The sequence below is a fragment of the Cnephaeus nilssonii genome, assembly GCF_951640355.1.
Source record: "Cnephaeus nilssonii genome assembly, chromosome: 15".
Classification (NCBI taxonomy): Eukaryota; Metazoa; Chordata; class Mammalia; order Chiroptera; family Vespertilionidae; genus Cnephaeus; species Cnephaeus nilssonii.
Window position 1 is genome coordinate 52,855,494 of NC_137086.1, and position 24,549 is coordinate 52,880,042.

The 24,549-nt window shown below is 42.8% G+C and overlaps 1 protein-coding gene across 1 annotated transcript in view; it reads left to right on the plus strand.

Annotated features, from left to right (window-relative positions):
* The window catches only part of DNAH6 (dynein axonemal heavy chain 6), a gene marked incomplete at its 5' end in the record, with an annotated part of 218,796 nt that overhangs the window by 184,479 nt on the left and 9,768 nt on the right, over positions 1 to 24,549 (plus strand). Inside the window, 9 exons of the mRNA XM_079791646.1 lie at positions 1,952 to 2,142; positions 5,274 to 5,434; positions 8,463 to 8,551; positions 9,253 to 9,399; positions 10,916 to 11,054; positions 12,840 to 12,959; positions 13,510 to 13,631; positions 18,268 to 18,397; positions 22,546 to 22,673. Of these exons, the coding sequence (XP_079647772.1) occupies positions 1,952 to 2,142; positions 5,274 to 5,434; positions 8,463 to 8,551; positions 9,253 to 9,399; positions 10,916 to 11,054; positions 12,840 to 12,959; positions 13,510 to 13,631; positions 18,268 to 18,397; positions 22,546 to 22,673 (1,227 nt within the window). The remainder of the gene's footprint in view (positions 1 to 1,951; positions 2,143 to 5,273; positions 5,435 to 8,462; positions 8,552 to 9,252; positions 9,400 to 10,915; positions 11,055 to 12,839; positions 12,960 to 13,509; positions 13,632 to 18,267; positions 18,398 to 22,545; positions 22,674 to 24,549) is intronic.

Here is a 24,549-nt window from a genome sequence, read left to right on the forward strand (position 1 = left end):
CTGCTCCCCTGCCAACCCGATTGCCCCTAACTGCTCTCCCCTGCCTGGACACCCCTAACTGTCCTTCCCTGCAGGCCTGGTTGCCCCCAACTGCCCCCCCAGCTGGCCCTGTCACCCCTAATTACCCTCCCTTGCCAGCCTGGTTGCCCCCAACTGCCCTCCCCTGCAGGCCTGGTCCCCTCTAGGCCTGGTCTCCCCCAACTGCCCTTCCCTGCAGGCCTGGTCCCCCCTAACTGCCCTCCCCTGCTGGCCTGGTTGCCCCTAACTGTCCTCCCCTACAGGCCTAGTCACCCCCAACTGCCCTCCCCTGCTGGCCAGGTCACCCCTAATTGCCCTCCCTTGCCAGCCTGGTTGCCCCCAACTGCCCTCCCCTGTGGGCCTGGTCACCCCTAACTGCTCTCCCCTACTGGCATGGTCACCCTCAACTCCTCTCCCCTGCAGGCCTGGTTCCCCACAACTGCCCTCCCCTGCAGGCCTGGTTGCCCCTAACTGCCCTCCCCTGCTGGCCTGATAGCCCACAACTGCCCCCTCCCCACCGCTGGCCATCTTGTGGTGGCCATCTTTGACCACATGGGGGTGGCCATCTTGTGTGTTGGAGTGATGGTCTATTTGCATATTACCTCTTGATTATATAGGATTATATAGGATAATAGCCCCCAAGAAATAAATTACTGGTGCTTCGTCTTGTGGTCATTTATTGTAAACTCTATGAGCATTTTTTTTTTGTCAAAGTAAAAAGCAAATAATAGCTCATATCTTTGAAAATATTTTAAATAAAAATAATAAAGAAATGTACATTGGAATTATACTTAGTCACACAGTGGAACAAAGTTTCAGGCCCCTCGGCCCTGTCTCAGAGCTGTCCCTTCTGGGCCACGCCACCTCTACAGTCAGCACCACAATATAGCCATATTTAGGTTGGCAAGCATGTGACTGTCTTTTCCCAGTGTGGCCAGGTTGGGGTGCCATCCAAATCCAAACAACATGTGTCCCCCCCACCCCCAATAAAAACATGGTAAGACTTGTTTGGACAGGGTGTTGTCAACACCTATTGGAGAGCTAACATTAAATCCCAGCTGCTGCCTATAGCTGTGAAAGATGTGGCCTGCCCCACCTTTAAGGCGGCCATTCACATTGTAGGCATGGCAGGTTAAGGTTTGTATATTTGTCATGGCAGTTTTGGGGCACAAATATCTCAAAAAAAGGACAACTTTTTCTATCTCAAACAAAGACTCCATTTGGGCTCTGGAGAGCCATGGTCTACAAGAGCAGAAAAGGGTTAAGTTGGCTCAGTGGAGGTCGGTGAAGGGAACACACTGGTGTAGAAAGTGGCCTGGCCAGGGATATGATCATCAAAGCTGGGGCTGGTTCCTGAGAGAGGTCAGAAGAGGTTGATGAGTAGATAAGAGATGAAGATGGTAGACAGCATATGGAGTCAATTCCTCTGAGAAACTGGCTTGTGAATGGGAAGCAAAGAAATGAAATAGTAGCTGGCAGGGCACTGCAATCAGGGAAGGCTCTCTGGTTTGGGTTTTAAGAATAGAAGACAATAGAGCCTAATTGGATGGTGATAGGGAGATCATGGAGAAAGGGAGAGGTCAATAATGCAGCAGTCAATGGAAGGACTAAAAGGAAAGTCCCTGAGAATGCAATAGGGATGGAACAAAGAGGTGAGGAAATTGCAGGTGTATAGATAGACAGAGTGATGGGGGACTTTCCTCTCGTGCAGTAGTTTATCCTGCTCAGTGCAGTCAGGAGAAGCAGAGCTGTCAGCAGTTGTGAGATGTACACGTTCACCAAGCTGATCCATAGGAATAAATATACCTAATCAAGAGAGAATGAGCTCAAAGGACAGGGCACCCACCTCTGAGAAGTTGAGGGGAAATAGAGTAAAATTATGAAAGATACTCAGCCAACACATTTTTTAAATGTTTTTCTTTTTACCTTTCAGGTGGTTTTTGCTCTTACAGATTTTGTAATAGAAAATCTTGGGCAACGCTTTATAGAGACACCACCTATGGACCTGCCAACTCTGTATCAAGATATGTCCTACAACACTCCCCTGGTATTCATCTTAAGCACAGGCTCAGATCCCATGGGCGCGTTTCAGAGGTTTGCCCGGGAGTATGGATATTCAGAACGGTAAGGTCTTCTTGTGCAGATTCAGCAACTCATATGAACATTTCCTTGATAAAAGTTTCCCTTTTTGTTCCTTCTATGGAGCATGGATTCCTACATTCAGGTACCCCTTACTAAATAAATTAAGAAACGTTAATATTTAGCTAACTATGTTGTTAAAATGGGGTCAAAATCATAGAAGTATATGTAAATTTCATTTGAGAAAGGGAGAAGGTTTAAAATGTTGACGTCTGATAATCTAGTGGAATAGTGACTAAAACTTACTTGTTATTTAAGACATTTCTAATGTAAGTCTTAAAGGATTATAGTTTACTCCCTATGCTCAAATGTGCAAAAAAAAAATTCCATAGCTCTTTAGGTTGTATTAATCTCATCTTTTGCATGAGCCTCTACTCCGCTCAGTAACAGGGGGAAGGGAGAAGTTTAAACTTGTGCATTGAAAGGACTAAGACCAAGTAAGAAATAGACTACTTGAAGAGGTTAAGGTGATCCCTGTTTACTAGTATCTCTAGCTGTCTACCAGGAAAAAAATGTAAATCTTGTCTGCAGAAACACAAAATCTTAGGCACACAATAAAATAAAACCAGGTACATGGAAAGGCCAGAAAAAAAAAGTTTAAAAACCAAGAAAAACAATATGCAATAGGAGCAGAATACAGGGTACCCTGACAATGTATACATGAGACAGATTTTTTAAATAACGTTTAAAATATTCAAAGAAATGAAAGATTGAAAAAATTAGTAGAGAACTGGAATTATTTAAAAACTAGGGGCCTGGTGCATGAAATTCGTTCATGGGGGGAGGGGTCCCTCAGCCTGGCCTGCACCCTAGTTTTTAAATAATTCTAGGTCCAATTCAAGGGTCCAATCCAGGACCCTTCAGGGGATGTCTGACTGCTGGTTTAGGCCCCATCCCTGTGGGATCGGGCCTAAACTGGCAGTCAGACATCCCTCTCGCAATCCGGGACCGCTGGCTCCTAACTGCTTGCCTGCCTGCCTGCCTGCCTGATCACCCCCTAACTGGTCCCCCGCCAGCCTGGTCACTCCCTAACTGCCCCCCTGCTGGCCTGGCCGCCCCCTAACTGGTCCCCTGCTGTCCTGGTCTCCCCCTAATTGCCCCCCTGCTGGCCTGGTCCCCCCTTAACTGCCCTCCTGCTGGCCTGGTCACCCCCTAACTATCCGGAAGGAAGTCGGACATCCGGAAGATGTCCGGTTGACCTGGTCTAATTAGCATATTACCCTTTTATTAGTATAGATCGAATCCTAGAACTGAAAAATATAACTGAAATTAAGAATTTAATAGATTGATTTGATGAGTGATACTAAACAAGGAAGAAGGCATAAGAGAAAGTAAGAGACAGAAACAATTACTGGTGAGAATGCAAGATGGTACAGCCACATTGGAAGACAGTTTTGTGTTTTCTTAAAAAATGAAACATACTCTTACCATTCTATCTAGCAATCACACTCCTTGGTATTTACCCAAGGAGTTGAAAACTATGTGCATGCAAAAACCTGCACCTGGAAGTTCACTGCAGCTTTATTCATAATTACCAAAACTTGCAAGCAACCAAGATGTCTGTCAGTAGGTGAATAGGTAAATAAGCTGTGGTACATCCAAATAATGAAATATTACTCAGCACTAAAAAGAAAGGTGCTATCAACCCATGAAAAGACATGGAAGAAACTTAAGTGCATATCTGAAAAGGCTACATACTGTATGATTCCAACTACATGTTAGTCTGGAAAAAGGCAAAACTATGGAGACAGTAAAAAGAGAACAAAGTGTTTATATCCAATATAATGAACTCTGAAAATAAAAAAATAAAAAGACAGGTGATTCATAATAGAAAAATAAAGAGGAGAGCAAGGGGAGATATAAAATGGAATAGCCAAACGGCCAATAAATAAACCTATGAAAAGGGGAAACAATTTAAACCTCAGTGAGATACCACTACACATTTATCAGGTGTTAGCAAGGACATGGAGAAGCAAGTACTCTCACCTGCTGCTGGGAGAAGTGTGGAATGGTGGCATCACTTTGGAAAATAGTTTGATATTATAAAAAACGTTAAACATGCACATATTCTGTCAAACAGCAGTTCCACTCCTAAGAATATACATAACAAAGTGGAGTGCACATGTATACCAAAAGACATGTACAAGAATGCTTATTGAAGCATTGTATGCAAGAGTCAAAAGCCATAAGTGATCCAAATGTCCATCAAAAGCAAAATGGATAAAACGTGGACTATTACATAGCAATAAAAATGAATGAACACAATGACACACAATAATATGAATTAATCAAAAAATAATGTTGATTGAAATGGACCAAATACCAAAAAAAAAAATATGATTCCACTTATATAAAATTCAAAAACAGGCAAAATTGACCAATGGTGTTAGAATTCAAAATAGCCTTTGAGAATTAAGAGGATACTGATTGAGAGAGTGATGGTAATGTCCTTTATTTTGTCCTAAGTGGTGATACATGTGTATATTCACCTCGGGGGAATTCATTAAACCATGTATTAATGATTTGTTCAGATATATATATATATATATCTGAAGACATAGGAGAGAAATCTTTCCCTATAGGAGAGAAGTTAAGGAACAGAGTGGAGATTACCACCAATTACCTTTATTTTTTTTTATTTTATTGATTTTTTACAGAGAGGAAGAGAGAGGGACAGAGAGCCAGAATAATATATATATATATTAGTCTTCAGTTTTTTAAAGTTTTAAAAAACTGACCTATAAGCTTGGAAGTCTGGGTAATGAGTACCTTTGGGAAGAAGGAAGGGAAAATGAATGAGTGGAAAGGGGCACAGAAGAGATGTGTCCAGGGTGTTGGCAAAGTTCTCTTCTCAACCACAGATGTTCATTTGCAATAATTCATAGAGCTGTGTATTTGTTCTTTGCACTTCCCCGTATGTTATAGTAAAAATGTTTTTTTAAAAAACAAGAAAATAAGAAAAAACATTTGTACATCTATCAGAATGAAGATTTTAAATGTGTGTTTATTCTAGGCAAGAGTCTACTATATTTAAATGCCTAATGATTTCATTGCTTAAAAAAACAGCATTTCATTGTTGTTGTTGTTGTTGTTGTTGTTGTTGTTGTTCAACTCAGGGTGCAATCCATTTCACTGGGGCAAGGACAAGGACCCATTGCTGAAAAAATGATCAAAGATGCTATGAAAACAGGAAACTGGGTATTTTTGCAAAACTGCCATCTTGCTGTTTCTTGGATGTTGGCAATGGAAGAGCTCATTAAAACCTTCACAGACCCACGTATGTCAAACACATATCATTTGCATAATAATACCATTTTATGTAGCCTTTATTGTTGAACTGATTCCTTATAATAATTCTTTATTGTAGGGATTGTGTTTCCCATATTAGAGAGGAGAAATATGAGACCTACAGAGCATTAGTTAAGTTACACAACCCAGATTCGAAAAAAGATCTTTAGACACCAAGTTGAGGTGGATCACCCACTGGATCATTTCTTTTTCTTTTTTTATATTTTATTGATTTCAAAGAGGAAGGGGGAGAGAGAAAGAGATAGAAATATCAATGATAAGAGAGAATCATTGATCAGCTGCCTCCTACACGGCCCCTTCTGGGGATCGAGCCCACAACGTGGGCATGTGCCCTTGATCAGAATCAAACCCGGAACCTCTCGGTCTGCAGGCTGACACTCTATTCACTGAGCCAAACCAGCTAGGGTGCCCACTGGATCATTTCTGTTTCACATTGCCCTCTATGGGAAGCCATTCGAATTCAAAGTAGATTACAGGTAAGCATAATAAAATGAAAATGAAAAATGAATTTAGGACAACGAAGGAAAATAAATCTTTCCCTATAGGAGAGAAGTTAAGGAACAGAGTGGAGATTACCACCAATTACCTTTATTTTTTTTTATTTTATTGATTTTTTACAGAGAGGAAGAGAGAGGGACAGAGAGCCAGAAACATCAATGAGAGAGAAACATCGATCAGCTGCCTCCTGCACACCCCCTACTGGGGATGTGCCCGCAACCAAGGTACATGCCCCCGACCGGAATCGAACCTGGGACCCTTGAGTCCGCAGGCCGACGCTCTATCCACTGAGCCAAACCGGTTTCGGCACCAATTCCCTTTAGAGTAGCTTTTTACTGCTTTGTATACTAACTGCCATATCACCACTTTCTTTCCCCCTCAAGAAAGTATAATGGGCTGCACAGAGATAAAAAGTGGAGTTAGAATCTACTCGTTTTAAAATGCTAGTATGGGAATAATTGAAACCCTAGGAACTCTATTGCTAGTAATAAACACAGTGGGCCCCACTCCGCCAGGAGGCCATGGGAGAAAACCACCAACCGCGAGTATCCAGAGCCCTCCTCTGGAGTCTTCCTTTTTGTCTTGACTGCAGAAAGCTTTCTGGGAAGCTGAGAGCTATGCAGCTGGTCTTACAAGTAACCTTACTTAATGCTGCCTATTAAGGTGAAGAGCTGCTCCTTGAGAGTGGCCAGCCTGCACAGGTGACCAGGCCACCGCGAGGGCTTTGCAGCCTTCCCCTAAAGGCCCCTCGCTTCCCTGTTCCCGGGCCCTGCCTTCTGCTAGCAAAAGAGCGCATCCTATCAATGGTAGAACTCCCATACTAAGATGATATCTAAGGTTCCATTCCAGCTCTAAATAAACTTCTATGATGTCTGTGAAAGTTAAGGTTCTTGATGCATTAGCAATTATAAGGGGGGAAGCGTGGGGGGAGGGGAGCACCCTTCTCTAAACCTGGCCTTTTTTATTCTTCAGATTCTTTGGGTAGCGAACTCATTAGCCCTAAGACTTCGGTTGATGTTTGGCTTCTATGCCTAATAGTTTCTACCTGCAAGTAATTTTAGTGTTGCTCTAGAGTTGTACTAGAACTGACTTTTAATTTTGGCTATTTAAAGTAGCTCATTCATTTAGCTCAAACTAAGAAAAAGAAATTCAACTTTGATCTGCAGTCATTCATTCAGTAAAATTTGAGAACCTACTATGGGCCATGCACTGTTCTGAATGCTTAAGGTATAGTGGTGAACAAAACAACCACAGATACCTGCCCTCATCAAGCTTATATTCTAGTGAGGGGAGACAGACGGTAAATAAACCATCTGATAAGTAATTTATACGGTAAAACAGAATGTGGTCAGTGCTTTGGACAAAATTAAAAGGAGAGTAAGGAGGATGAGAAAGGTCAGGTTGGAATGCGGGTGGGGCAGAAGAGTGGGTAGCAATTTTAAATGGTGTGGCCCGGGAAGACCTCTTAGAGAAGGTGACACTTGGTTAAGACTTGAAGAACGTGAGGGAATCAAAGGGAAAACATTCCAGGCAGAAGGAACAGACAGTGCAGAGACCCAGGGAGGGAGCAAGCCTGGCACGCTGGAGGAACACCTCAGTACAAAACCAATGCCAAGAGAGTCATCTGCGGGTGATTCCTGTGTCCTCCCGTGGTGAGAATGGTGATTTTTCCAACGTTGCATTGGCCTTTTTAGCCTAGAATGGAACTCACTCTTTCTTAGATTCTCAGTCCTCAGCTCAGAAAGTGTATTCGGTTCACCTCTTGATGTTACCCTTGACGTCTCTCCATATCCCTGCTCCCTTGGTTCCCTTTGAACTTCTCTGCAGAAGGGAGAAACTCCTTTCTCCTTCATAGGCTTTCTGACCACTCTCGTGCAGTTTGCCTTAAGTTGAGTGGTTAAGGGAAAAAAAAAAAAACTTCATGAGCATAAATGCACTCCCAGTAACTAGCCTCTTTTTCAATTGAAAATTTCCCCCATTTCAGCCCTAGCTGGTTTGGCTCAGTGGATAGAGCCTCAGCTTGTGGACTGAAGGGTCCCGGGTTTGATTCCAGTCAAGGGCACATGCCCAGGTTGCAGGCTTAATCCCCAATAGGGGGCATGCAGGAGGCAGCCAATCAATCATTCACTCTCATCATTGATGTTTCTATCTCTCTCCCTCTCTCTCTCTCTGAAATGAATAAAAATATATTTTTTAAATAAATAAAGTTTCCTCCATTTTAGAGGGAAGGACGTGAACATCTCCATGAAGTATTGAAAATTAACGTGTCTCTAATGTCTTTATTCAAATGTGCCAGTCTAGACTGCCAGACTCTCCTGTATAAAGATTTCTGTAACGATTCTCTGAGAACATTTTATAACACACTGATAAGAGATAAGTTAATCTTTAAACAGAGCTTACAGCATTTTTTGCTACCCTATAATAATTACTGCTTATAGAAGAGTGTTACTAAGAGGTAAGCATTTTCCTTTTCATTGTTTTGTCTTTGTTTTAATCAGACATTGCTATCAAGGACACTTTTCGACTTTTTTTAAGTTCCATGCCTAGTGATACATTTCCTGTTACAGTTCTTCAAAATTCTGTCAAGGTAATGGATGCACGTGGTTGGAGTGATGTGAAGTGACTGGCCTCAGAGTGTTCACCCAGTGGGTCCAGGGAGCTCGGGCCCCGTGCAGGACCGTGTCAAAGTCTATACAGCCCAAGTGGGGAGGTGGGAGTCAGTATCTCTTCAGTTTTCCAAGCCACTGCCCATCCTTGCGTGCCCTAGTCCTGTTGGTCATTCAAGTCGTCCCATCTTAGCCTCTATCAAAACATGCAGTGATGAGAACGGGATCCCTCCCAACATTAAAGGGATGCTTCAGCGTTTGAGAGACAGGAAGACCTACAGGCTGCTGGATTTCGGTGCTGAAAGTTTCCAATATGTGAGCAGCCTCTGCAGATGTTCACCCAGGGATCTTCCCTCCCTGCCCACGTCATCAAGGCAAAGTGTGGGATGATGCCATATGTTGGGATGAACAGACAATCCGATGCAGAAGGCCTTGTTTAGAAAAATGGACACCAAATAGAGGCGTCTGAGGTTTACCCACTGTCAGTGTGAGGACCCACCAGGCCCTGTTCTCCCAGGACGGGACCACAGCAAGACAAAGAGCAGGCACGAGCATGCCAGGACACCCCATGAGCATTAGTTATCTACATTTTCTCAGTGGCTTCAGTCCACGTGTGCTATTCAGAAACCATGCAGATCTGTAAAGTCACTCTCTCTGACATGTATGTTTCATCTAAATCCAGGTAACCAATGAGCCTCCCAAAGGCTTACGTGCAAATATCAGACGAGCATTTACCGAAATGACACCTTCATATTTTGAAGAAAATATACTTGGACAAAAATGGAGACAGATAATATTTGGCATTTGTTTCTTCCATGCAATTGTTCAGGTACACTCAATTCTGCTTCTTAATAGAAACAAGAACGTGTGTTTTGTTAAAATAAGCAAATAAAAAGTAAGAATTAAATGAAGGCTTACAAATGGCATGGTGAAATGCCGAGGTCCTGTTCTGTGTCTCAGCCCAGTTAGTTCTAGCGCAGTTGCTGATTGATGTCTGTGCTTCCCTGGCCTCGGTATCTCACAGCCCTGCCTCCCAGCTCTGTTCTGAACACCTTCACCTGGACGGTTGCAGCAGGTCCAATGCACAAAACTGATCTCCTCAGCTATGCCTCATTCCCCGAAATCTGCTTCCCCTCTAGACTCTACTTCTTTTTTTTTTTATTTCTTTATTGATTACGGTGTTACATATGTGTCCTTATTCCCCCATTATAAACTCTACTTCTGATATCAGTGCCTCCCTTCTGTCAATCACCTACAACCAAAATTTCAGGATTATTTTTGTTCTTCCCTCTTGACACATAGATATCATGTCAGTCATTAAGCCCTAATTTTTCTTGCAATAATTTTACTCTCACCTGTTCCTGTTTGAGTGGCTGTAACAACCTTCACAGCTTCCTCCCTGTGACTGGAGTCCCAGGTCCCCTGAAAGATGATCTTCAGATCAGCACTACTTTCTCCTTCCTTCTGTTCAAACCTCACTGCTGTCCCATCTTGTGGCTTGTACTTGAATTCTGAGTCTTCAAATATGTATCTCTAGATGGAGTCTTGATTCAGTTGGCTGACTGCTTTTCAAATGTGTGTGGGCCATAGAGGAAAAAAATCAAGTCTAGAAAAAAACAGATTATGGGATAAGTAAACAAGGTCCTACAGGAGATCCAAGAGGATTGGGGTTTCCAGGTGTGAGGCCCTTGTTCTAATGAAAGCAGCTGAGATGAGGAGGTGGTTTAAGATTTAGAGAAATTTTGAAACCAAGAGAACATAGGACCAATCCTCTGGTATAATCATCAGTTTAGAATTATGAAATTAAGATGGGATGGATACAACACAAACAGAGGAAAAGATTTCATTATGAGAATTCATGAAACAAGGATTATGTTTCTGTGTACTATTTAAAAAAAAAAGAAAAAAAGTTGTCTCTATAGAGAAGTGAGTATGCAGTCAGCACAGCATGGCCTGACTGATGAGCCTGCGCGGTGGACACACTCCTTAGAACAGTAGGGGGAGCTCTCTCCACCGGCTAGAGGTTTTTATGCCAGAGGACACCAGGTGGGATTCTTTTTCCTATTTGGATGCAGAAATGTTTTATCATGAAGAAGAACTGTTCTTGGACAGGCCTGCCCCATTTTCAGGAATATCACGTGTTCTTTTAGAAATATGGGAGGGGCCCGTACCGGAGGAAGAGGTGCCTCTTTGTTTGGTGGGAGCCGAAGTTCAACTGCATGACTTTAACTGATTTTACAGAATGAGGATGCCCAACTTCAATAGAAACCTTTTTGTTTTCAATATTTTTCACAAAATTAATGTTATCAACTTTTACTTTAGACGGTTTTCATTTTCCATTCTAGGAAAGAAAGAAGTTTGGCCCTCTTGGTTGGAACATCTGCTATGAATTTAACGACAGTGACAGAGAATGCGCTTTACTGAACCTCAACCTTTACTGTCAAGAAGGAAGGATTCCCTGGGCTGCACTGACCTATATTACTGGTTAGTATGCCCACATGGCCAGGGCATCCAAGCTATGTGCCATACACGGCTCACACCCACCTGGCCCATACAAAGATGGCCACCTCCACAGTGTTAGATTGTGGTGGTGATGACTTCTGATATTCCCTTTGCGAAGAGAAGACCAGGATCAGAATATCATAAGAATATTGACACATAGAAAAATGGGACAGATGTTTCCTCCAATAATAATATAAAAACTTACATTGCTCTTGCTACATGCCAAGCATTATCTAAGCACTTCCCATTAATTAGCAGATTTAATCCTCACAACAACCCTGTAAGGTGAGGACTATTATATACCTACTAGTAGCCCTGCGCACGAATCTGTGTGCCAGTAGCTCACCAGTAGCTCGCTGCCGCCCTCCAGTAGCTCTCCGCCTGCTGCCCTGCCCTCCTGTAGCTCCCTCCTCCCGCCCCTCCCATAGCTTGCTGAGCTGCCCCCTCCTGTAGCTCTCTGCTGCCCGCTTGTAGCTCGCTGCCCCACCCTCCTGCTAATCCGTGATCTGGTTGTTATGTGATCTGGTTGTTATGTAATCCATTTACATATTACATCTTTATTATATAGGATTTTACACGTAAAATAGGAGCTCCCCTTACTGTTCCGTTTACAACTGGTAAAGCCAAGATTTAAACCCAGACAATCTAGCCTCCAGAGTTAGTGCTCTTAAATTCAAACGAATCTGAACATTGACTGACCTTTTGAGTCAGGTGTACTTGTGAAAAAGGGAAAAATTTCAAGAATTAAAATTGCTAGCACATGTTAATTATGGCCACAAGGGACCTTATTGACAAAAATTAGACCCAATTTGGACCATGTAGGTCCAAATCATGAAGAGATTTGCACCGGGAAGTGTGGGAAGGGAGAGTTCTGGAAGGGGATGGGGTGGGAGTGGACGGTTTTCATTGGTGAGTAAAGGGCATGTGGGACAGCAGAGAGGTACCAGGTGATCTAGAGTCTTGAAAAGCAAATGAAACCTTGGAACAACAGATAATAAAACAGCAGTAAGAATGGACGAGGGCCTATCCTCGGGGTAGACCAAGAAGGGTGAGAGGGATGGGCATGGGATCTGAGAGGCTAATTTATACCCCTGCCGCCAGCCACTCCTATGGGGCCGAGATTGCTGAACAAAATGGTGATGTGAGCGGGCTTGTAATTTGCCGATCACAATGGAGCATGCTGCATGGAGCTTCTCTATGGAAAGAGAGACGGGATACCAATAAGTTTAATTCCCCATAACATAATTTCTGTGAGACAGGTTGTCTCCTTACCTTGAATCTCTCTTTCCTCCCTAGCTTAGTATCAATAATCTGTAAGGTAAGTTGGGTTTGGATGCCTCATTGTAAATGTTTTTATTCCATTTTACTCATTTCCCCTCCCCCCCACCAAAAGCAATGTTTCACGGAAAGTATGTTTTAGAATACGGCAGTCAATGATGGGATGAGACCCAAAATCAATAGTTTGAAGCAAAACAAAACAAAACAAAAACAGGAAGAAGGAAATAATATGTAAACAGATCTCAGTGGCTTTAGTTTCTGTTATTTGGAAAACACAAAATAATAAGGGTAGAGTACATGAACTAGATTTTGTCCTGCTTTTTAAAAATTGACTTATCCTCTTTTGGGGAGGTAGTGGAAGGAAACTCTTGTGCTATTTCCACTTTAAGTAGCAAATAAATGTGTACATAAATCAACCTATTAGAACTGGCATATGTCTATCGATAAAAAAGAAACAATAATATGTTTTTAAATGCAAATCCTTCGCAGGTGAAATTACATATGGTGGCAGAGTTACAGACACCTGGGATCAAAGATGCCTTCGGACGGTCTTGAAAAGATTTTTTTCTCCTGAAACATTGGAAAAGGGTTATAAATATTCCGAATCAGGTGAGTGAGTGTTCAGTTCTATGGAAAAGACCTTCCCTAAGAAGTTGTTGTCAGCATCTCTCCGTTTTCCATGCAGGCGTTCGCTGTGTCCAGTCCTCACAATCCAGTCCCCGTGCCCACCCTATCCCCATGCTTAACCACCTTCAAAGCTGCTTTGGTTGTAACAGCACAAGGCCATCTATTGGGCATTAACCACTTTGAACTGTTTCTTTTTTAAAAATAAATGGGTTTTATTCTGTCTACATGCGTTTTATAGAAATCTGGAGCCCTTAACAAAGCCATACCTTTCAGCAGCACATCCCTGAATTTGAGAATCGTGAAATGTTCTGGGCGAGACACCCTGAAAGGTTAGGACCCTAATCAGGCACTTGGGGCCTCAAGAAAAGGTGAAGAAACTAGACATGACGTGGAGGCGTGGGGAAAACTGTCCTTGTTTCTGTGCGAGACAGCTGATTACAGCCAGCCTCTGAGCCTGGCAGAGAACGACCAAACTTAGCGGTGCCAAAGCCAGCCTATCTGAGACATTTCCTTCCTGTGTCTTCAATAACAGGCATCTACTTTGCACCCTTGGCTGACACCCTACAAGAGTTTAAAGACTACATTGAAAAGCTGCCTTTGATAGATGACCCAGAAATATTTGGAATGCATGAAAATGCCAACCTAGTTTTCCAGGTACGTGGCCTTGCAACTTAAAATACCTATTCATATTGTGTATGTAAACTTGCAACATCGGTAATCACCTCCCCAGCTCTGTCAATGCTAGTATTCTTAAATAAACAAATAAAATACATGTTTCACCTTACCCTCAGCTTTTAGTTCCACTTTAGCCTGTCCTCTCTGGATCCTTCACAGAATCCTAAAATCATGATGCATTTTCCTGTCGCTGGCCACCCCCTTCCACCTCCCAGCCTCCTGCCTACTCCACAATCCACCTGCTGGTCTACCATAACATGGGGACTTAGATGATCATCCGGATAGTCCTTCTCTTTTACCCTTCTCCCTCCAAATATGCCAGGCGTATTTGTTTCATATTACACAAAGACGTGTGGACCCATAGATGATCACATTATAAAAGTACGGTAACAAATCTTCAAGGCCAAGAAATTAAAACACCGAACTTTAAAAGTACAGCTCATCGAAGGCACAGTGCCAGAGCACAGCAATGGCTCCAAAGAGCAGACTGGACAGTTTTACTCCTGTAAGACCTCCTGCTGCCGCACCATTACCTACGAGGAGTCCAAGCTCCTCAGCAGGGCACTCGCGGCTCCCCATGACCTGGCCACTACAGACCTTTCCAGTCTCATCATCTGTCATGCTCAGGTGTCTGCGGCTAGACAAAAGCCGTGAAATGAGCTATGTCCCTGAGGGCCCTGGGATGCTTTAAAGGTTGAAGACTAGGTTGGCCTCACAAGGCTAACAGGAAGCATCTTTCTCTCTCTCTCTCTCTCTCTCTCTCTCTCTTTATCCTACTCATCCTTCTTTGTAACTTAAATTGTGCCCCTACAAGTGTTAGAGGGTGAGGTTTGCCTAGATACCGAGGAATCCATGCAAAACGACAGTGGAACCTCCAGAAAGAACATCAAGAGGTTAATGCTCTGACACCTGGTGTCATGTTCTCTACCACTAAAATCGCTTTGCTAGTCGGTGAGGAGTTAGAATAGTCTATCTTATTTCTCCTTATTCTGCTTCCAGCAGGAAAAGGAGGCGGGCAGACCTAGTGTTCATTTGCACTCATATCTGATGTTTGCTCTGCATGGGTGGGGCGTGGAGGGTGAGAGAAGGGGCAGGGGAGTGTGGATATGGTGTAGGGGCGTGCTGAGAAGTGCAGCACTGCGGGTAGGAGCAACACTCGTGGCAGTGTGTGCCCGGGAGCACAGTACTTTGTGTTTTCTGTTGGTTCAGGATGACTTGAGAAGGAGAAAACAGGCATGTAGTGAGCCCCCAGTATGTTTTTCTGTCCTGCCTCCCTCCCTCCATTTTTCTGGTATAATGCATGCCCTACTCCCACCCCTTCCTCATCCATACAATTCTGGTAAGAATTCTAACTACCCAGTTCCTTCACAGAGGTGAGCATGTCACTCAGGCCGGGCCAAAGGCAGCACCCCATCACCTCACCACCTGAATTGGTCCAAGGAACAGGCACAGGGCCCATGCTAGGTGAATGGGAGTCCCTTCCGGAGATAGTGTATATAGATGCTGGGATGGGGGAAGGGCTCTTTCTTTCCTCTTGGAATCCTGGGCTAAGATGCTGTGTATCTGAAATATCCTGTGTCCTTACCCCTGGTACCCTCCCCACTCCTCTACCATGTGAAAGAAGGTCATCTGTCATAGGAAGGAATGAGAGAAACAAACAAGCATGCACAGGAGAGAAAGCACTGGATCTATTCACGCCTGAAACCCACATGACTTGTGTTTTCTTCCCAGCTATGTGAGCCAACAGGTTCCTTTGCTTTGCTTTAGCTGGTTTAGTTTAGCTAATTCTGCTTCTTGTCATCAATAGAATTTTAACACAAAAGATACAAATGATTCCTTCCTTAGCCCAGCAAACTACAGGTGCTTACTAATAAAGAATATTGAACCTAGTTTAAAAAAACACACACAACAACTGAACGTTGACTTGTACATATCAAGTGGAGATACAATGAAGAAATTTGCCTCCAAAGAGAATAATGAGCATAAGTCAAGGGTAATCTGCATAGATTGTCTATGAGCAAACAGAAATCTATTGTCTCTTTTCTGATTAGAGGCTGAAAAAAAAGAAAAAGAAAAAACCAACAGAGGCTGAGTAAATGGGGCGGGGGAGAACAATCCCTAAAGATAAGGGATAGGAAACACCATCTAGAAGACACAGACTCACCTTCTGCAAATCATCTACCGCAGAAGCCAGAACAGAAAGAATATGTTCTGGCATCTGGGATAGAGTATGAGACCCAGCCTATAGGAAAGAGAAAGCCAAACTTTGAGAACAGGCTGACGTGTATATACCAAGGATGCCATGAGATGTGAGAATGAAATATTTCAAGGAAGCTAAAAATACCATGGCAGAATTAAAAGCTTCTTGGGAGTCTTAAAGACCAGAACTGGAATATAGATTATCACACATGTGATGTAGGGAACAAACTTAATAAACTTTCCAGAATGGAGACTGAAATGTCCAAAAAATAGAAATGATGAGAGATGACCGTGATGCAAGGAGATTCAGCAAAACAATAAGAAACAGAAGCAATCGTGGGTTTTTTTGCTTTTTTGAAAAGGAAACAAAAAAAACTGAAGCTATGCACGGACATGTTCTAGAACTAGTTTGGAACTACAATAATAAGAAATAGGTCATGTTAGCATCTGGTCCACCTTACTTCCATCCTCTCCCCCCCCCCCCCCAAAAAAAAAGGATAAATGGTCTACTATATTAGTCAGGATAGAGTCAGTTGTGCTGCAGTAAGAAAATTACTCAAGTCCCAATGATTTAGTACAACTGCTGTGATAGCAGATTGATAGAGGGGTTGTACCTCACATAATCATCCTGGGACCCAATCTCTTATAACGTACGTCGCTGCATTCACTTAGAGAAAAAAAATGGCCCTTTCATTCACAGCCTGGGAAGAGAGAAACGAAAGAATTAGGCATAGGCTTTTCACTGCTTCAGCCTGCAGAGTCCACCATCACTTTGACTCACATCTCATTTAGCATAATAGTCACATGAGCCATCTTTCTGTAAGGGTGCAAGAAAGTGTAATCTTTGCTATGCCCTAGAGGAGAAGCGAACTGGGAATGGTTGCTCACCAGAAGTCTCTAATTCAGTTACCATCATAGGAAGTGATACCAGGCTCGCTGCACTAAACATTTCAAGACTCTTCCATCCAACCAAGGAGTTAAGAACTAAAATAAAAAATTCATGGTATTAAATGACTGGCATTGAGCAAGGAAACCAAACTATTTAAGTATAGCATTAAGTAAATGACTTCGTATATGTGTTTAGAATCTCATGAATATGTCAATAGTAATGTTTGAAAGAATGTTCATGAAATTGAAAAAAAAATACTACATAAATTATATGAGTTCAATTTTTTTAACCGTGTGCACACATATAGAGACAATGTCCAAGATGGGAGGTGGGAGGGAGCAGTAAACCCAAGTTATAAATATCTCTGAAAAGCAGGATCATGACATTTTTTTCCTCTGTACTTTTCTGTGTTTTCAAATTTTCCATAGTAATCCATGAATACTTTTATTTAAATAACATTTCCTCAATTAGAAAAGCATGTTCTAAAACTCAATTCTCATTATTTCTTCCTTACTTTCATAACTGCCTTTTAAATGATTAGCTAAAAAAAAATTAACCATTTTATTGTGGTGAAATATATACAACATAAAATTTATCATTTTATTTTATATTTTTAATCCTCACCTAAGGTTCTTTTTTCTATTGATTTTTTTAAGAGAGAGAAAGGGGAAAGGAGAGAGAGGAGGGGGAAGGAGAGAAAGAAACATCACATGAGAGAGACACATTGATTGGTTGCCTCCCACATGGGGTCAGGGATGAACCTGCAACCAAGGTACACGCCCTTGGCTGGGAATCAAACCCACAACCCTTTGGTCCATGGGGTCTATGCTCTAATCACTGAGCAAAACCAGCCACGGCCTAAAATGTATCCTTTTAGTCATTTTTAAGTATACAGTTCAGTGGCATTAAGAAATTCACATTGTTGATACCTTAATCAATAAAGAAATTTAAACAAAAAAATTATTTACATTCTATATTACTCTTCTCTATCTCACCTCTTCTTCTCAAAATCTTTTTTTTTCTCTTGTCTTTCTAAACTTTAAATTAGTGGTATTTAGAGTTTAATGTTTGACCTTTCTTTTTTTTTTCTATAAACCCCTCACATCTATGATGGTTCTAAAATACAATCCTTTCATAACTATGTATTTATGCTTTTGAACTTTCTGATTAATGTTCTGGGGATGTCTTTTATCTTTCTATCCATTCATCTCATTTGTCACTTTTATAATGTCACTCCAAACTCTTTTAAAGTTCTTCTGTAATTTAAAATATATTTGCATATATCTTGAAAAAAAAAAGAAATTCACATTGTTGTCCAACCAAAATATTTTAGCCATAACACTGACAACGATGTACTGTGTATTTCCAATGAGCATATTTTACCAACTCTTTCTTCAACATAAAATATAAATATTCCTTGTTTTTTTTTTGTAACTGCCATTATTTCAATAAGTGAACTGTAGGTGCTACAAAATTATGTTTTGAGAATTGGAGTCTTCACTGTTCTGTCTCTTCCCACCATTACAGTACAAAGAGACCACCACTTTAATCAACACCATACTTGAAGTTCAGCCAAGGTCATCTTCTGGTGGAGAGGGAAAGAGCAATGATGAAATTGTCCAAGAACTTGTTACTTCTATCCGGGCCCGAGTTCCAGGTAATAAATAATTTCTGGCATCTGTATATAATGTAACTTGTAGGAGTAAACTCAGAGAGCTGAGTGACAGCAGGTGTCCAAATTGCTTATTATGCAGATTTGTCTTTATATAGAAAGCTCTGGTGATGTGGCACATTCCATTCATAGACTAGAGGCCTACTGCACCTCAACTGCCAGTAGTGTAATGAGCAAGTTGGTTTCTAGCCCCTGTAACTTTCATCAGACTTTTTTCTGAGCTTCCTAATGTCTCTAGCTCTGTGCCGTCCAAGAAAGTAGCTGCTAGCCACATGTAGCTACTTACACTTAAATTTACACTTAAAATTCCTTTTCTCAGTGGCATTTCAAGTGCCCCTATATTGGATAATAAAGATCATTTCCATTATCATAAAAGATTCTATTGGACAGCCCTGCTCTAGAATCCATGTCATTTTTCTTCTCCATTCAAGATAAATAGCTGAATTAATTTCACCTTGTTTTCTGGTGAGTTAAGGAATCTTCCTGAATGATCAAAGATTCCACTTTAACACTTTTGTTTAAATGACTGCAGATGTAGATTTATTAATCTACTAGAGGCCCATTGCACAAAGATTCATGCAAGAATAGGCCTTCCTTCCCCCTGGCTTTGCTCCTAGCTGGAGCGCCACTCCTGTAGTTCCATCCACCCCCTGACCTCCCCCTCATAGTAGGCATCCTGCCCTGCCCACCACTCTGCACCTGTGTATGCAAATTAACCCACCATCCTTGTTGGGTTTATTTGCGTACTCACTCCTGATTGGCTGAGGGGCGTTGCGGAGGTACGGTCAATTTGAATATTTCTCTTTTATTAGTATAGATTGCTCATGGTTGGAAGAGATGTAATTATAGGGAAACAAAAATTTAAGCAGAAAATAAAACAATGACTGTTTTAGGAGTAAACTGTTTCTCACTCTACTCACAATAATTCTCACACCAAATGTATGGATCTCTCCCTCACATTAAACAGTTCTCCAACTCTCTGGACACCAACTGGGTGTCCCTACAATTTAATTATGACATTAACTGTCCAGACTTAGCACAGACCCCACAAATTAAAGGCTCAGTCCCACAACAAGACTGCCCCCCAACTGTAGATGCCACTTGCAAGTCCCAGGTTGTGATCTGTACTTCTGACCAACCAGCTACAAATCAAGGATTCCCACAACCCCAGCCCCTTCTTGGGTTCAGTAATTTTCTAGAACAGCTCACGGGACTCAGAAAAACAATTGCCTTTACAGTTCGTTTTAAAGACTATCATGAAGGATAACGATATAGAGCCAGATGAAGAGGTCCTTGGGCAGGAGTTCTGTCCCCCGAGGAATCAGGGTGCACCACTGTCCTGGCACATGGATGTGTCCACCAGCTCAGATGCTCTCCAGAGCCTTTTGGAGGCTTCATTTCGTAGGCATGGTTGGTTGATTAAATCATCAGCCCCCAGCCCCTCTCCTCTCCCAGGAGGTCAGGAATGAAGCTGAGAGCTCCAAGCCGCTGATCACAGGGCTGGTTCTGCTGACAACCGGCTTCCCCATGCTTTGGGTTTCTAAAAGTCAACTCATAAACATAAGCTAGATGTGGTTGCAGGGGGCTTGTTATGAATAACAAAAGATGCTGTTTTTACCTTTATTACTCAAGCTATTTTAGGAGCCAGGGTCAAAAAACAAATATGAAAAGTGATATCCCTATTGTTTTTCTCACTTATGAAATTACAACAGTTTTAGAAGCTCTGGCCAGGAGCTAGAGATGAAGACTGAAATATATGTATTCTTATTATATTACAGTATCACAGATTGGGTCTTGCCAAGTGCCCCAGAAAAAAAGGGGCCAGAGTGACCTCATAAACCAGTTTGCCTCCTAAAACAGGCCTCAAAAGAATCTCTTCTTGAGCAGAATCTCTTTTTGGTGTTGAAGCAAACTGAGTCAGTTATTTTAGAAAGCAATTTTTAATAAATCTAAAATGAAGGACTAGGTGAAATGGGATAAAGATGGATGGATGGATGGATGGATGGATGGATGGATGGATGGATGGATGGAAGGAAGGATGAAGATAAAGTGCATTTGTCTCAGAGTTCCACTGACACCTAGGAGGTTTTCTCTCCAGGCTTCATAAAGCTTATGCTTTCACTGTGAAATAAATGATGCCATCTGCTAATGATGAATCGGGACAGGGATGCAATTGGCTCAACAAGAGAGCTGAGGGTTTGGCACAGCACCTGAGGCAAACTGTTATCAGTGGGGTGCCCACTGTTACCAGTGGAAGTGGAGTTCTTGGGGTGCCACAGGCGAAAGAATTCCTGAGGCTCCCACAGGAGTTATTGTGGTGAGCTTTATTGATGAGGTAAAATTAAGGGGGTTTCCTTCTGAGGTCCCATCTCCCTCTGATTCACCAATCTAGTCTTCAGCAGGGCTAGAGCTACTGCCCAGCGTTTCCCCTCCATATCAAAGCACAGTTCAGTCCAGCGTGTGACTAACTTAGTTTGTGTTCCCAGCTGCAGCCCATGGCCATGTGGCTGCTTAAGTCCACATAGTAGGCTAGCATGAGGGCGAGTGCGGGTCACGGAGCAAGAGAGTGCAAGGGAGTAGGAACAAGGCTAGGCAGAGAGAATTCTTTGTCTAGAGATTTTAACCTTCCAAGATTTCACTGCACTTGCCAATTATATTTTTCCCAGGTTAGACTGACAGGTAATCACCTTCCCTAAGTCACCCCAATTTCATTTCGCATGCATCCAATTCCCCCTTTGTTTGACCCCTCCCCCCAGTGACTTGCAGGGAAGTCCCCCCCAATGGTTTCCTGGGGAGTATCAAGTTGCAGCTTCCTGGTGAAGCTGCCCAGATGACCATACTTATAATGCCTGGCCTCCCCTTTGCTCTCTTTCTGTTACTAATATTCGTGGCTCAGCAGTTGAGCATTGACCTATGAACCAGGAGGTCACAGTTCGATTCCTAGTCAGAGCACATTCCCCCGGTTGCAGGCTCGATCCCAGTAGGGAGCATGCAGGAGGCAGCCTAACAATGATTTTCTCTCTCTCTCATCATTGATGTTTCTATCCCTCTCTCTCCTCCTGCCTCTCTGAAATCATATATATTTTAAACTAGCTAGTTATGATTGATAGATCCTCCCTTCCCCCAACTGATGGACGGAGAATGACGTAAACTCCACCTGCAGCACGGACATTCCTGAACACCTTATATGGACTGTACATTGAACCACCAATCAGCGTGTGCCAAATACCCTAAGCCCCCAATTCCTAAGTCCCTAAGTGCCTAATCATGTGCCTTATATGAAACCACCAATCAGTGTGTGCGGAGTACCCTAAGCCCCGTCCCTTCCCTTTCCTCCCCTCAAAAGGCGTGTTCACCCCTGCACATGTGCTTTCTCCCTTTGGAAGATAGCCCAGCAGAGGTCTTCTCCTCAATAAAGCCTGTATCCTGGTCTCCTGGTCTCTGGCCCTCTGTCTCATCTTTCAATGGTGATAACAAAATGATAGAAGGAGAAGACGAAGGGCATGTGGACCCAAAAGATTGGACTAACCCATGCTGCTTGTGGATTTTTTACAGCAGCCAAAATGTGACTGGTTAGGAAGGAATTTTATGGGTGTGTTTCAGAGCCACTCATTTACCCACACTTTATTCAGATATGCAAGGAAATACAGTTCCTTCATATTTTTAGAGTTTATATGAGCCTCCACTTGCTGGATTGTAGGGGAAAAGAAGAACAAAATTTCTGATCCAGCTTGAACCAAGGTCCTGTTTCTTAATTCAGTCAGTCCCTTTGAATTATGCTCAGTAATTTGGGATAAATGCAAATTCTCTGTCATCTCTCGGTTTCTCACTGCCAACCCCTCCTCTCCCAGATGCAACACAGGTGTGCTGGGAAGAGTAAGGCTTATGCACCTGCAAGGCAGAGGAGACTCGGGGCCCCTGGCACCTCTGTTCTCAGGGATGTCTCTGATCTACCAGCTTGTCCTGCTAGCATTGCCACCCACTTCTGCATGGCCTGCCTCCCATTTGGCCTAGGCCCAGGTGCAGGAGAAATAGGCTTAAAGAAAGGTTAAGACAAGTAAATTACAACCACAATGATATGAAGATAGAAATCAGTGATAATTGATCTGAGGAGCTGACTCTCTCTGTTTCAGAAATACTAGAAATGGACACTGCTTCTGAGAGCCTTTTCGTCAAGGACTCTCATGGACGCCTTAACTCCTTGACCACCGTTCTTGGACAAGAAGTGGACCGGTTTAACAACCTGCTGAAATTAATACACGTATGAGCGCTCACTGCCATCACTGCTGCGGGGTATCAAAGCTGTGTAGAGAATTATATAATAACATGAGTGTGCTTAGAGCCTTCCATTCCCATCACCTCAACATTTCCATTTGAATATGCTAACAGTTCTTCAAACCCAACTGGTTTAAAATTGAATTTACCCTTCCCAAACAAGGCCACGGTCCCTCTCTAATAATGCCTTTGTGTATATGGGACATTACAAATCCTCCATCTCCTCATTATCCTTACACCCTTAGAATTACCATAGACAGATCAGAAATGTGATGGGAGACCTAAGCATTAGAGATTTCGTTCTCGTTCCTGATGTCTAGTTTGCATTGAATAAGATCGCACTTATGAGGACTGTGAAAGCCAGGATTTCCCAAAGTGTGGGTCACAAAACACCTGCAGTAAAATCCACTCTGCTGCAGGTTCAAAATGTAACTCCTGATCCCACTCCATCCCTGAGAGAGAATTTCTGGAAATTCTTGGGAAGATGGATTTTTATAAAGAAAACTCACCCAAATGATTTCACTGCAACTAAAACTTGAGAGCAACTCTTTGGTCCTTTGCCTTATGCTCAGGAATATGTTCTCTCTACATGGTCTTGAATGTGTAATGATGGCTAAACACCTTCCAGGTTTCTACGTGTATAACTTTGATAAGGGAAACACAAAAGTTATTAGAGACCAAATATAGAGCAATGACAGGAAAAGTTTTACCACTGAGCAGGGAACCAGATACCTAGCACAGAGTCAAGGCTCAGTGATAAGATTGGGGAGGACAGCCCTAACTGTTTGGCTCAGTGGATAGAGCGTCAGCCTGCGGACTGAAGGATCTCAGGTTCAATTCCGGTCAAGGGCATGTACCTTGGTTGCAGGCACATCCCCAGTAGGGGGTGTGCAGGAGGCAGCTGATCGAAGTTTCTCTATCATTGATGTTTCTAACTCTCTATCCCTCTCCCTTCCTCTCTGTTAAAAATCAATAAAATATATATTTTTTTTAAAAAAAGATTGGGGAGGACAGATGGAGTAAATCTTTTAAAGCCAAAGGCCATCTGTCCCCTCCTAGGAAAACAAAGTCTCTGAATGTTGCTGGTTGGCTGGCAATACCTAGGCTCATGGGTTAGGGGTACACAGCGGCAGCTGAATATATGAAGTCCTCACCTTGAGACTATGGCATCGAGGCAGGTGTACGCCAGTGTCAGCAGGCCAGGTAGCCAGGTCAGGGCTTATTACCTTCTGTATTGAATGAATCAGGATACAGATTAAGCTGCTGTGATAAAGATCCCCAAATATAGCAACGAAAACAAGATAGAAATTCACTTGTCTCTCAGCTACCTTCCCAGAGGGAGCCCTGTCTATGGCAGGTAGGTTGGTCTTGCTTTCTGAGCTCATCCAGGGATCCCAGAGAGAGGGTTGGCTCTTCCAGCCTTAACAGGTAGCTTCTACTTCTGGGTCTAAGGTGGCTGCTCCCACTGTCCCCTTTTGCTAGTCACTGTTGGGAAAGAGAGCCGAGGGAAAGCAGCTTCCTCATAAAAATGTGATCCAGAAGTTGCATACATCATTTCTTCTTGTATCCATTAGCCAAAACTCGGCCACATGGTCGCACCCCAGCTGCAAGCCTGGCTAAGAAATAGAGCCTCTGGGTGGATTGCTCTCCGCCCAGTGAAAACTAGGGGGTGGGGAGGACTGGTGTTCAAAGCAAGAAGAGGAGATGGGTGCTGCTTATCTTTTGTCTCTTCCACATCACCCACTTGAAGCCAGGCAAGTCTAAGTATCACTTCCTCCGTAAAATCTTCCTGGACACCAGCCCTCCCCTCCAACATCCGATGAATTAGGAACCCTTCCTCAGGGGTCCATCATTTCTGGTTC